This window comes from Arachis ipaensis, chromosome B10 (genome assembly GCF_059453495.1).
Source record: "Arachis ipaensis isolate K30076 ecotype BB chromosome B10, ASM5945349v1, whole genome shotgun sequence".
Lineage (NCBI taxonomy): Eukaryota > Viridiplantae > Streptophyta > Magnoliopsida > Fabales > Fabaceae > Arachis > Arachis ipaensis.
The window spans coordinates 120,778,600-120,792,942 of record NC_142435.1 but is presented as its reverse complement, the minus strand read 5'-3'; the positions used below and the strand labels follow the sequence as shown (position 1 = coordinate 120,792,942).

The 14,343-nt window shown below is 39.4% G+C and overlaps 2 protein-coding genes across 2 annotated transcripts; both read right to left on the bottom strand.

Moving 5' to 3' along the window:
- Positions 1-11,483: 11,483 nt before the first annotated feature.
- On the bottom strand, positions 11,484-12,236 carry LOC148581508 (protein FAR1-RELATED SEQUENCE 9-like). Its single transcript, XM_088492398.1, has one exon. The coding sequence runs from the start codon at positions 12,234-12,236 to the stop codon at positions 11,484-11,486; it is 753 nt and encodes a 250-aa protein (XP_088348524.1).
- A 1,316-nt stretch (positions 12,237-13,552) lies between these two features.
- LOC148581507 (zinc finger BED domain-containing protein RICESLEEPER 1-like) lies at positions 13,553-13,966 on the bottom strand. The gene has a single exon (XM_088492396.1). It carries the CDS (start codon positions 13,964-13,966, stop codon positions 13,553-13,555), a length of 414 nt encoding a protein of 137 aa, XP_088348522.1.
- Between the last annotated feature and the right edge of the window lie 377 nt (positions 13,967-14,343).

Below are 14,343 nucleotides of genomic sequence, written 5' to 3'. Positions count from 1 at the left end.
GAGCATCACACCTCCACTGCCATATCCCCAGAGGTTCAACAAAGAAACTAAGGACCAACATTTTCATAAGTTCCTTGAGACTTTCAAAAAGCTGGAAATCAATATTCCCTTGGCTGAAGCACTTGAGCAAATGCCTTTGTATGCCAAGTTTTTGAAGGAGCTTATCAACAAGAAAAGAAGTTGGCTTGAGAAGGAAACCGTGTTACTCACCGAGGAATACAGTGATTTGATTCAAAGGGGCATTCCACTAAAACTCAAGGATCCAGGAAGCTTTGTAGTCTCATGCACCATTGGCAGAATAATTCTCAACAAAGCTCTATGTGACCTTGGTGCCAGCATCAACTTAATGCCTCTCTCAATGATGAGAAAACTTGCTATAGAAGAGCTTAAACCCACCAGGATGTCATTGGTCATGGCTGACAGATCAATCAAAACACCCACTGGAATTGTGGAAAATCTGTTGGTAAAGGTTGGGGAGTTTATTTTCCCAGCAGATTTTGTGATTTTGGATACTGAAGAGGAAGGAAACAATTCAATCATTTTGGAAAGGCCATTTCTAGCCACAGCAAGAGCCACTATTGATGTAGAAAAAGGAGAAATGATCTTCAGGGTCCACAATGAACAAATGGTCATAAACGTCTTCAAGTCAATGCAACACATTCCTGAGCAAGAGGATTATGTGAGAGTGGACATGATAGAGAGTTTGGTGGAAAAAATGCTGGAAGAAAGTCCTCAAGAGCAAGAAGGAAATCAAGGGGCAACAGAGGAACAAGTAGCTGAGACTTCTATTGAGCAAGATGAAAAACAAGACAAGAAGGAAGAAGTACGAAAACAAGAACTGAAACCATTACCCACCCATCTCAAATATGCATTCCTTGGCACATCGGAGAGCTTCCCAGTAATCATTAATTCATCCCTGACAAAGAAGGAAGAAGGAGAACTTCTTGATGTACTCAAAGCTCACAAAGATGCTTTAGGATGGACCATTAATGACCTGAAAGGAATCAGCCCTGCAGTGTGTATGCATAAGATCCTCTTGGAAGATAATTCCAAACCAGTGGTTCAACCACAAAGAAGGCTAAATCCCACAATGAAGGAAGTTGTCCAGAAGGAAGTAATGAAGTTGTGGAATGCAGGGATAATCTTTCCAATATCTGACAGCCCATGGGTAAGCCCGGTTCAAGTTGTACCAAAGAAAGGAGGAATGACGGTCATCACTAATGAGAAGAATGAGTTGATCCCTACTAGAACAGTGACTGGGTGGAGGATGTGCATAGACTATAGAAGATTGAATGATGCCACCAGGAAGGACCATTTCCCTCTCCATTCATTGATCAGATGCTGGAAAGGTTGGCCGGCCATGCCTATTATTGCTTTTTGGACGGATATTCTGGGTATAATCAAATTGTGGTGGACCCCAAGGACCAAGAGAAGACTGCCTTTACATGTCCATTTGGAGTCTTTGCATACCGGAGGATGCCTTTTGGGCTTTGCAACGCCCCTGCCACATTTCAAAGGTGTATGCTCTCCATTTTCTCTGATATGGTCGAAAAGTTTTTAGAAGTCTTCATGGATGACTTCTCTGTTTTTGGTGATAATTTCAATGCTTGCCTAAACCATTTAACCCTTGTTTTGAAACGGTGCCAAGAAACTAATTTAGTTTTGAACTGGGAGAAATGCCATTTCATGGTACCCGAAGGGATTGTTCTTGGCCATAAAGTTTCAAGAAAAGGGATAGAGGTTGATAAGGCAAAGGTTGAAATCATAGAAAAACTCCCCCCACCAATTAATGTGAAATCTGTTAGAAGTTTCTTGGGGCATGCCGGATTCTACAGAAGGTTTATCAAGGATTTTTCAAAAATAGCTAAACCTTTGAGTAATCTATTAATGCTTGATAACCCTTTTGTTTTTGATGAAAACTGCCAGCAAGCCTTTGAAACTTTAAAAAATAGACTCACAACAGCACCAATCATCACACCTCCAGATTGGGAGTTACCCTTTGAACTCATGTGTGATGCAAGTGACCTTGCAATTGGTGCTGTACTTGGGCAAAAGAAGGGAAACTTACATCATGTCATATATTATGCAAGTAAAGTGTTGAATGAGGCCCAAAGAAATTACACCACAACGGAGAAGGAGTTGCTAGCTGTAGTTTAGATCATACTTGATAGGATCCAAAGTTGTGGTTTATACTGACCATGCTGCACTTAAGTATTTGATGTTAAAACAGGATGCTAAACCAAGACTTATCAGGTGGATATTGCTCTTACAAGAGTTTGACATTGAGGTAAGAGACAGGAAGGGCACTGAAAACCGGGTTGCTGACCATTTGTCGAGGCTACCACATGAAATAATTCAACAAGCATCTCAGCCCATGAACGAAAGCTTTCCAGATGAGCACCTTTTGCAGATCCAGCAAGCACCTTGGTTTGCTGACATAGCAAACTACAAAGTGGGAAGAAAGATACCTCAAGACTTTTCTAAGCAACAAGTGAAGAAGTTAATCAATGAGGGAAAGAAATTCTTATGGGATGAACCCTTCCTGTTCAAGAGATGTTCTGATGGAGTAATTAGAAGGTGTGTCCCTAAGAGTGAAATGAGGGATATCCTGTGGCACTGCCATGGTTCAGCTTATGGTGGACACTTTGGCCCAGAGAAAATAGCTGCAAAGATATTGCAGAGCGGCTTCTATTGGCCAACTATCTTCAAGGATGCCAGAGAATATGTTCACGAATGTAATGAATGCCAGAAAGCAGGAGGATTAACAAGAAGGAATGAGATGCCTCAAAACTTCATCTTGGAACTGGAATTATTTGATCTATGGGGAATTGATTTCATGGGGCCCTTTCCCCCTTCCTATTCTTTCAGATATATCTTAGTCGCAGTGGAGTATGTCTCAAAGTGGGTGGAAGCTATAGCTACGACCACCTGTGATGCACAGATTGTCCTCCAATTCCTTAAAAAGCACATTTTTACAAGATATGGAGTGCCCAAGAGTCTTGTCAGTGATGGTGGTAGTCACTTTTGCAACAAACAGATGGAGAAGCTCCTCCACAAATATGGAGTAATCCATAAAGTGGCTACACCTTACCACCCTCAGACTAATGGCCAGGCTGAACTAGCAAATAGGGAATTAAAGAAGATCCTAGAGAAAACAGTGGGAAGCACAAGAAAAGATTGGGCTAGGAAGCTAGAAGATGCATTATAGGCATATAGGACAGCTTTCAAAACTCCTATTGACAAGTCACCCTTTCAGCTATTGTATGGCAAATCCTGCCACCTCCCTGTAGAGCTTGAACACAGAGCTTTTTGGGCCACTAAACTCCTCAACCTTGATTCCCAAGCTGCAGGAGAAAAAAGGTTGTTGCAACTGAATGAGTTAGATGAATTCAGGATAGAAGCTTATGAGAGTGCTAAGATATACAAGGAAAGAGCTAAGAGGTGGCATGACAAGAAGATCACAAAGAAGGAATTCAAGCCAGGGCAGCAAGTGCTCCTATATAACTCAAGGCTTAAGATCTTCCCTGGCAAACTTAAGTCTAAATGGACTGGCCCATACTTGGTGACAAAGGTTTTTCCTTATGGGAGCATTGAACTGCTAGATGAAGCTACAAAGAATCAATTCACAGTAAATGGTCACAGAGCAAAGCTGTACTTGGGAGGACAATGGGATAAGGAAAAAGAGGTCCAGAACCTACAGCCTTCTTGAAAGGAATTGAAGGATGTCAAGCTAGTGACAATAAAAGAGCGCTTGTTGGGAGGCAACCCAACCTGAGGTAGTTTTCTTTTCATAGCTTTTTCAATAAAAATGTTGAATGATTGACATGTATTGCAAGGAGCTAAGTTTGGTGTTGCACACCAAAAATAACTTAAGGGAGAATGGAGGATTCTAAGTTTGGTGTTCCACCAAAACCTCATTCAAAAGCACATTCTAACTTCCTGCACATTGTTAGTTCCAAGCAATCGAGATTATTCAACCACTTAACTGCTTTTTAGTCTTAACTTCATAACCTTTAGCAAGGACACAAGATTTTGCCTAGAGTTAACCTGCTGTATCCAGAGAAGTGGCAAGAACTCAAGTTTGGTGTCCCACACCAAATTAAATCCACAAGCCACACTCAATTCATGCATACTAACTGGTCATCTAAGGGCTTGAGAAGCAAGCAACTTTTGAGAATTATGCAGGAAATTCACCACCATTTGAAGACACTATGCATCATAACTCAAAAGGGCACAATAGAAGGAAGGACAAAGGAATTGCAAACCATTAGGTTGTATTTATACTTAACTCTTACTGTTGAAAAATGTTTTGACTTGTGTTTTGATAAAGTGTTCATCTAATACAAGTAGAATTTCTCTTAGAATAAGTAAGCTAGTCTATGTGTGTGCTTGTGTGTTTACTTTCACTGAACAAAACGCATGCTTTGTCCCCTGCATTTTCAATTCAATAAAAGAAATGTTTGAATGTGAAGTGAGATAGTTCTCTGTTAGATAGAAGTACAATAAAAGTAAGTGGTGGTGTGTGTGTGATTGTATAATAGCTCACTTTAGTGAATAAAAGAACTAGGATGTCTCCTTCTAAGTATAGAGTGGCCTACTGTCTATGAATCTCAATCAAATAAGAATCCTTGGTTAGAAAGAAAAACAAAAAGAAAAAAAAAGGGGAGAAAAAGAAATAGCCAAAGAGTGGCAGAACAAAAGAAACAAAGCTGGACACCAATAGCTTGAACCTTAGAATATATGCCTGTGGTGTCTTTGTATTAGGATCTGCTTGGATTATTAAGCTCTTTGGAGTGCATCAACACTTGATGACTTGGGTTAACTAACCCGGGATCATCAGCTGAAAGTCCACTATCAAGAGCAACCTAACTACAAGGCATTTAGTAGCCCAAAGAGGTGCTGGGCATCAATGTTCTAAGAAGGAATGTGAGCCAAGTGTCTATAGTGAAATGTGTCAAGTATAAAGAAAAGGAAATGAACTTGCTACACATGACACTCAAATAAAGCTTATGAACAAGATAATAGTCAAGGATAAAGGAATAATGAGAGGTCATAGCAGTATGTACTTGAAGCTTGAAGGAGGCTTTCTAGGCTTAAGAGTCAATAAAAGGTGAGTGTGTACATATCCACATAAAACCCCATGAACTACCAATAACACTCTACTAGCATGAACATCCTCTTCCATTTCATTCTTTCTTCTCAAAAAATCATTTCTTGCTTGGGGACAAGCAAGCTTTAAGTTTGGTGTTGTGATGACAAGTCATCTTAGCCTAGTTTCACTAGCCTTTTTCTTTTGTTTTCAATAGAATTATGCACTTTCTTGAGCCATAAGCAAGCCAATTGGGTAGATTTTCATGCTTCCTTTGATTTAATCAACCATGTATGAATTCATGCTATTTCATGAGGTTTTATGCTATAATTGTCACATATTATGAAAGAATGAATATCTCATGATTTTGAGCATAGCTTTGATGTGTTTGGTTGATTAATGATAGGTGAAGAAAGCTTGGAGAAAGGTTGAAGCAAGAAGGAATGGCTAGGAGGAAGAGAGGACAAAAAGTTTGAGCAAAAGTTTGCCTCAAACTTTAGCTCAAACTTTTGGATTAATTGGAAATGAACCAGGGAGCAAAAAGCTGGACCAAAAGTTAGCCTCAAACTTTTGTGCAAACTTTTGGGCAAAAAGCTGGAGCAAAAGTTAGCCTCAAACTTTTTGGCTAACTTTTGGCATCACAAATCAACACCCTGGAGACCAAAAGTTTGCGCCAACGTTAGCCCCTAACTTTTTGGCTAACGTTGGCGCCATGAGTGTGCAAGGGGAGGCCAACGTTGGAGCAAAAGTTAGACCCCTAACTTTTGCCCCAACGTTGGTATCAGCAAAAGAGGGTGGCTGATGTGAAAAGTTGGAGTAAAAGTTAGCCTCAAACTTTTACTCCAACTTTTACTCAAGCTTTCATGATTCCAACCCGGTTCAATTCGGTTCTTCTCCAAACTCCAAGAGCAATCAACCAAGGTCTCTATCAACCCAATTCCATCAAGAGCAAAGGCCCAATTGAAGGCTTGAAGACCATTTGAAGAAAGTGTATAAATAGCATAGGATTTAAGTTTTTTAGGGAGCTTTTTCCTTTGAGTTTTCAGAGAGAGTTTTCGGAGAGTTTTGGTGTTGAGTGAATTTTAAATTTCTAAGTCTTGGGGAAGGAGAATTGAATTCCCTTCCTCTTAGTTTTCTTGCTTTCAATTTCAATTACAATTGTCTTGGATCTTGGGTGGAGAATTGAAGAACTTCTGTTTCAATCTCACCTTGGGATCTTGTTTAATTTTCTGCTTAATTGAATTTCAGTTTTGGTTAATTGCTTTTCATATACTTTCTTTGCAATTTACATTTTCTTTGCAATTGTTCTTGTTGGATCTAGGAAGGCATTGAGATCTAGACTTGGTTTTCTAGTCTCTTGGGTCCTGAGATCCGGATTTCCCATTTCCCATTCCCTGTTTACTGTTTTCATGCTCATTTACATTTCTGTTTTAAGATCCGGTTCGATTCAAGACATCCTTTACTTCTCTGTTTGTTGCAATTTACTTTTCCTTGTTTAATTTCTGCAAATCCAACTCCCAATTCCCTTTACAATTCAAGCCATTTACATTTCTTACACTTTAAGATTCTGCAATTTACATTTCTTGCGTTCTAAGTTTCTGCCATTTAATTTCTTGCTCTTTAAGATTCAGCACTTTAAATTCCAGTTCTCTTTAATTTCATGCAATTCACCCATTTCCTTTACTTTCTATGCAATTTAAATTCTACAAATCACAAATCTCTCAACCAAATCTTGATTCGCTTGACTAAATCAACCACTAAACTAAAATTGCTCAATCCTTCAATCCCTGTGGGATCGACCTCACTCTCGTGAGTTATTATTACTTGATGCGACCCGGTGCACTTGCCGGTTAGTTTTGGGTGTTTTGGAGAAATTCGTTTCTTCCACAAAAATATCCCATCAGTAGGTGATCCCATACCCGAACTTAAAAAGAAGAATCCGGCCCATCGCGCCATCAAAGCATAGTTTCAAATAAAGACAACAACCCAGTTGCGCGATTTCGTGTATTCCTGTCCCATGGATACTGATGCGCAATGGGCAGATTTCAGAAGGCACTTCATCCTTGTAGTGCTGAAAATGTTCTTATGCCCAACGAGTCAACAAACCATCTCTCCGTGGCACACCCCTCCTATTCTTGATGTGACCGACCCCAGCAGATTTAATTGGGCTCATAAAATATTCAAGTGGTTAGGGCTAGCAATTGAGAAATTCCAATCTAAGAACCACGAAACTTGTGGTGGCTGCATGTTTGCCCTTTTGGTATATGTGATGTTTAGTTGCTTTTTTTACTTGATTACTTCTAGATGGCAGAACATAACATTTCTAAATTGGCTTTCAGCTATTATACTTCCAGTGATTGCAGCATGGTCCACTTGATCGCTGTCGAGAGCAAGAACCATGGATCATTGCATGGACTGCTGCAGAACTTGAGAAGAAAGCCGCCAATGTGCTGGCTGAGGTACTATGCTAGTTGATTAATTTCTTCCAATATGCTAACCCAATTTACTAATGAGGAATTCCTGCAAAAGTGATTCGTGCACTAATGTGGGATTGTACATTATTGCTTTCTAAATACCATTGTCGTGTCCATACTAGGGTTGCATCGGAGATAGGAAGAGAGGGAGCAAGGAATCAGCCTCCACTAGACAAAGCCAACGGAGGGCACCCAAGAATAGAGAGGCACACAAGGTAATGTCTTTCGTGGAATTTTAGTTTAGTACATTGTGTTTATAATAATGGTGGTTATTGACATGGTGATGTAATCTGTCATCTCGAAAGCTATGTTACATATAATTTTGTTTGTACCATCATGGTGTCTCTATTCTATGTGTCGATTACTTACGTAGCTCGTTCACAAACCAGGAGGCCCGAACAGGCACTCGAAAAAGTTACCGATCGTCAGGGGCAAATCCCGCGACAACAACACAGCAGCTCATGAAGGCCCAAGTTGCAACGAGAGACATGTTGTACCTTCAGACTCCAACGAAGACGATCATGTTCCCATTGCTCAATGATGATGTACCTATTGCTCAAAGAAGGCGCCGACTCTTCCAAGACAACTTGAACCCAAATGGTGAGGATGTAAATGAGCAGCACAGTGCTTTCGCTCCACATAATCCGGATCCAATTATACACTCTTCAGCACTTGTGAAAGTTCTTGATTACAATTTTGACAGGCAAGTTCTATACAAAATAACATATTTGGTTCCCTCACTTATCTCTTTCTATTTCAACGTATTAACTAATCACGTTAAACCGTAGTAGTTAAAATTATATAGTTGTATCAAAATGAAAGTAGACACACATCTTCAATTAGTTGTAACATATTACACATAAATCACATTGATTATTTCCAGTAGCCATCTATTGTCTGTCTCAAAATTGCATGTCTTAATTTTACTATGATTTCGATGGTTTCTACACCTGTTTTGTAAGTATAGTTACATTTATTGCAGAGAATTCGACGTGAACTTCATGTAGTGTCTAGAAGTTGAGGAACTATTGGAAAAGTTTGAACAAGGTGGGAACACAAGTCCAATTAACGTGGAACCCCTTCAGATGGTCGTGGCTAACAAGTCACGCTATCACACCCCGAGTCCCGGAAGGCCTAGCTTTTCCCTTGGCTTGACACAGCTAGAGAAGTCACCGGCTACACCCCCCTCAGAACGGTCCATCCGAGGCTTAAGGGTGTGAAGTTAGGCGAGGAGAAGGCAAAAATGGTCCAGCGCTGGATTCTGAACTCTCACCTTGACAAACAAGCACCATTGGCAACCTATGAAGGTAGGTCGTATCTTCAACTGTCACGGTTGGATTTGTGGACTCTGAAAGCACACTATTGGGTCAATAGCAATGTAAGTTACTGAAACCCATGCTGTAGTTTCAATTAATTTGTTTCTCGTACGCTAGATTTCATGCGTGATTACCTTTTCTACGCAGATTATTCAATGGATGTGCAACACATTTAATGATGCTCTAGCGGCGCGCTTCAAACGCGACTTCTATTGCGTGTCTCCAGGAATATTGGTATGAAGATTGTAATTTTTTTTTAATTCTCATAATAGCTATAGCATCACTGGATACTGCTTTGGCAACAGGAAACAGTGATAAGACAGCATAACTTGGATGCATTCCAGAACGGGCCAGTTTCGGTGTATGATGGATTCGGTCCGAATTTCGGAGATGACAACAGATTTTTTGACAAAGTGGAGGCATCAAAAAGAAATTGGGTTAGACATTATTCTTTTTTATGTAGCACCTGATTAACCTTTTTAGGATAATAACTTATTTGTCCGGGTTTCTTATTCTTCGTAAACTGATGGATGTTCTGAGAATTTTTAAAGGTTCTCTCATTTGTATTCTGCATGCACCTATTCATTCGTACGTCCTATATATGAAAGTGAAATTGCTAGTCATTTAACCAATAATGGTAAAGATTGAACCAACCTGTGAAGTTTATGATATGTTTGTCGTGCATCTTACTCCATGAATTTTATATTTGCATGAGTTGTTATTTGTGCTTTCTTCTTGCAGTGGTTTATTCCAATGTGTTGGAAAGGACACTAGTGGCTGTATACTTTTAATGTGGCGGGGAAACGGGTGTTGGTACTTGATAGTCTGAAATGTGAGGAAGCCACTGATGAAAGGAGGAAACTAGATGCATATGCGGTAAGTTAGGACCCCAATTGTGCGATTTTTTCGAATTCATCGATAAATAACTTCAACAGTTAACACAGTATTGTTGATTTTTTTACAGGGTCGAATGCTTGAAGACATGTCCAAAGTGGCTATCCCAACTTACGAGCATACTTTGAATGGCCCAACTATTGGATATGTGTCCGTCCCCGTGCAACCCAATGGGTAAGTATTAGTAATCGCCACACCTAGGAAATTCATACTTTAGCAATTGCTTTGACATTGATATCATACTGAATGGACCCTCGTTATTTATGTAGCTGGGATTGTGGTATCTTTATAATTAAATTCATGGAGTTATGGACTAAAGATTGTAGACTACATGAATGGGATGATGTAAGTTATTCTGTCGCTCATTTTCAGATTTTTAATTCCGGTTCATGTTTCTTGCAAAATTCAATCACCATCCTCATCATGTAAATGCCATATCCTTGCTTTGAGGGGTCAGTTAATGCTGGACATTGTTATGGGAGCGCACAATGAGAGAATGGACAGGTGCGAATCTTGTTGGAGAAAAATGAGAAATGTGCGTGCTGGAACTCTGGAAGAAACAAGAAAAAGGAGGTCAAATCACCATTTACGGCACCAAGTACAAGGACATTGATGAAACGGGTCGGAGAACAACCTATGAAAAAAACGAAAATGGAGAACGCAATAGTTGTACTTAGTCTTAAGAACATAGAAACCTTTATTAACTTATTTGTTTTTTGGCTTAAGTGTATATGGTCTTTTGCTGTTAGACTCTTGGTATAAGATATATGATGTACATGTTTGGTTCTCTAAGTACTCTGAAAATAAACTTTCAGTTAACAATAGGGTTGAACATCTGCTTTCTTATTGAAATGAACATCCAGGTAAAAATAGCTCGGCAGAGAAATGCTAGTTCTCAAAAATAACCATTCAGTTAAAAGTAGGGTTGAACATCCGCGTTCCTATGAAAATGAACATCCAGGTCAAAATTCTGGTAACACATTACACACAATAAGCCATGGAAATTTTATTTTACCATCTGCGTATACAAAGTAACCATCCGCTGTCGTACAAGTTCGAACATCCGGATTATAAATAACACTAACATAACAACCAAAATTCACCCAAATAATACAGAATAACCATCCGGGGATACTAAGAATTATAAACATCTAAAATCCTATTGAATAGAACATCCAATGAAAAATGCCTGAAACTGATCTCACACATGCACGTTACCTATTCCGAAACAAGTATATGCGGAAAGCCTTGAATAAACATGCAATTTCTGTATTGATTCGTACATCCAAGTTAACACACTAATTAAAAGTCATACAGAATACAACATGTTAAATTGGTTTATTTGCAGCAATTATGAATTGTAGATTACAAAAAATCATGAATAGATTCTTGGAACAACTTCATTCAACCCCATAAAATAGATATTCATAACATAATACCACTCACCTCATCTATTACCCATTATACATGAATGCCATTCGAAATAATATGTACATCAAGATGAACAATAAACACACGCACACCCATGTCCCGCATATTCTAACTTTTGTCAAACGAGCTTAGCAAAGACATGAAGCTCCCCACTTGTTCGGGCACAGTCCGGGCAATTAGATCACGAGTGTTTGTATCCTGATATGTATTTGAACGAACCACCTGCTAAACGACCCAAAAATTACAACATTAAACTCATGGCATAGTGTAATATCGAAATTAATAGTTCAAGTCATATTGACACAAGGATTGTACTGGGGAAACGTTATTGTTTTTCCTCCGACTAGATTTGTTGAAGGACTTCTCAAGGGTTGATCTGAGCCTCTTACTCTTTGACCGGCCCTTTGTAGTGACCAACGATGGTCCTTGGATGTCAACAACACCGAGAACATTCGAATGTTCTGAGCCAATGCTGGTGTGGTTCTCCGCCACGCTCTCGGACATCTTCTTAGCACAGTGCTTGCTCAGCTTGGCCCTTGTTCCTTCTAAAGCAGCATGCAGCAATGCTGTTTCATCGTCGTCATTTACGAACTCTTGCGCAATGTTGTAAAAGTGTGCACATAAACTCTTGAATGCATTATGACTCACATCTGACCGACTGACGTCGTGACTGCTCTTGATATAAGTATGCTTGCGCTTTATATTCTTGCTCCATCGAGGGAGAACATAGCAGGTAGGTACTTTATACACTTTAAACGAATAAAAAACTTCAAGACAGTGATAGCACAACACACCTGAACTCTCAAAAAGATTGCACTCACAACGAACCTCCTGTGTGGAGCGGTCAAAGTGGACATCATACGAAACACAGATCATAGTATCATGTACTAATTTTTCCTCTTCCACCTTCATGCATACCACTGGCCAGTCTTCAGTAACTACAGATGCTCTGCAATTAGCCTTTTTCATAAACTCAACTTGAACATCCCTAAACATGCTAGTAGTGTACTCCTGCTGAAATTGTTTCTCCATAGACGAGCTCGTTGCACAAGGTATTACCCCCTGGAGTCTACTGCATCATCCTCCAATTCCCTCTGCTCCTTGGCTCCAAGCACATTGTCGTATTCGTGAACAAATTGGACCAAGCTAGTCTTGCTGTGTAAGAATCCACTAGGGGTGTGCATGGTTCAGTTTTTTCATAAACTGAACTGAAACTGCACTAAACCATTTTAAATGGTTTAGAAACTGAATCAAACTGCTTTGTCATATAAGAAACTGGTTTTAAATCAGTTTATAATACAGTGCACCAGTTTAAACCAGTTTATAAAAATAAAACTGGTTTTAATTAAAAATACCAGTTTAAACTAGTTTATAGGCTAAAACTAGTTTTCACACCCTCTCTCTCCCTCTCTTCCCTTCCTTTCTCTCTCTTTCTCTCTCTCTCTCTCTCCCCTTTTTTCTCCCTTCCCCCCTCTCTCTCTCCTACCCTCCCTCTCCCTCTCCCTCTCTCTCTCTCTCTCTCTCTCCCCCTCTCTCCCCTTCTCCTCTCTCTCTCCCCCTTCTTCTCTCTCTCTCTCTCTCTCTCTCTCTCTCTCTCTCTCCCTCCTCTTTCTCTCCCCTTTCCCTCTCTCTCTCTCTCCTTTCCTCTCTCTCTCTCTCCCCCTTCCACTCTCTATCTCCCTCTCTCTCTCCCCCTTTCCCCCTTTCTCTCCCATTTCTTCTCTCTCTCTCCCTTCCGCTTTCTCTCTCCTCCCTCTCTCTTTCTCTCTCTCTCTCTCTCTCTCTCTCTCTCTTTCTCTCCCTTCTACTTTCTCTCTCCCCTCTCTCTAAATCAAAAGTTGAAAGAATCATAAAATATTCACATACTAATAAACTAAAGCATGGTCTTACTTTTTGTTCAATGACAACATTCAAAATATGATATAATATGACACTAACCTAAATGAAGTTAAAATAAACTAATTCAAATCTAACACAATTTTGGCCTATTACAATATTCTAATCATCTTCAAGAGAAACAAACGTGCTAACATTTGTTGAAGAATTTCTCCCTACATAAAAAAAATATCTCATTAATTATAAAAAACTAACAATTAGTAACAAACAAGCAATAAAAAAAATATATTACCTTGTTAAGCTTTTTTGATCTCTTCAAAATTTTTAATTAGTCCAAAAGGGTCATCTATTACCCAATCTTGAGTGCATACAAGAGCTTCCACCATATATGGTATCAAAGAGCTCCGATAAGGGTCAATAATCCTTCCTCCTGTACTAAACGCACTTTCAGAAGCAACTGTAGAAACCGGTATGGCTAAAAATTCTCGAGCCATACGTGCAAGAATAGGAAATCAGGTTGAATTTCCCTTCCACCAACCCAAAATATCCAACTCTGCCGACTTGTTTCTAGGCTCACAATCTTCTTTCAGATATCTGTCAAGTTCAGATTTAGCATCTGAATCATGTCCAGTTGACTGCAAATAAATATCCAGGATATCATCTTCATCCTCTTCATTGATCATTTCATCTTGATTGCTTTGAAATTCATCTTCTTTGCCTTGGTAGTGATTATAAAGGAAATTCAAGCAAGAAGACAATTTTGACTTCAGTTCTCCTCCCTTTTCAACACCAAATGACTCATCCAAAATCCAATTTACAAAATCCAGCTTGTGACATGGATCAAGCACAATTGCAATCAACAACATGTTAATGACATTTGGAGTTTCCCAATACTTATCATATTTCCTTTGCATCTTGGACGCCATTAACCTTATGCTCAAATCAGTATTTTCACAATGCAACTTGATTTTTCTTCCGATGCTAAAGACTTCTTTCATATATTTATTACTAGTGACATACAAACTCCCAGAAATACACAATGTAGCATCATAGAATATTTTCAAGAATGGTAAAATTGACTCCGCATAAGTCCAATCATCATCTGTAGGCACACCATAAGATTTGCTCAGCTCATTAATATATTTATCATCTTGCAACTCAAGCAAATCAAACGCTACTCAAAGCTTCAATGCTACCTCCAACATTAAATATGTCGAATTCCACCGAGTTTCGACATCCAAAGAAACAAGCCCTTTATAATTGATGCTCTCTCGCTCAATGCACGCTTTGAAGCTTTCACATC

What these genes read in the sequence shown, in the direction of transcription:
- LOC148581508 (XM_088492398.1), bottom strand. Translation starts at nt 12,236, where the DNA reads ATGGAGAAACAATTTCAGCAGGAGTACACTACTAGCATGTTTAGGGAT.
- LOC148581507 (XM_088492396.1), bottom strand. Translation starts at nt 13,966, where the DNA reads ATGGCGTCCAAGATGCAAAGGAAATATGATAAGTATTGGGAAACTCCA.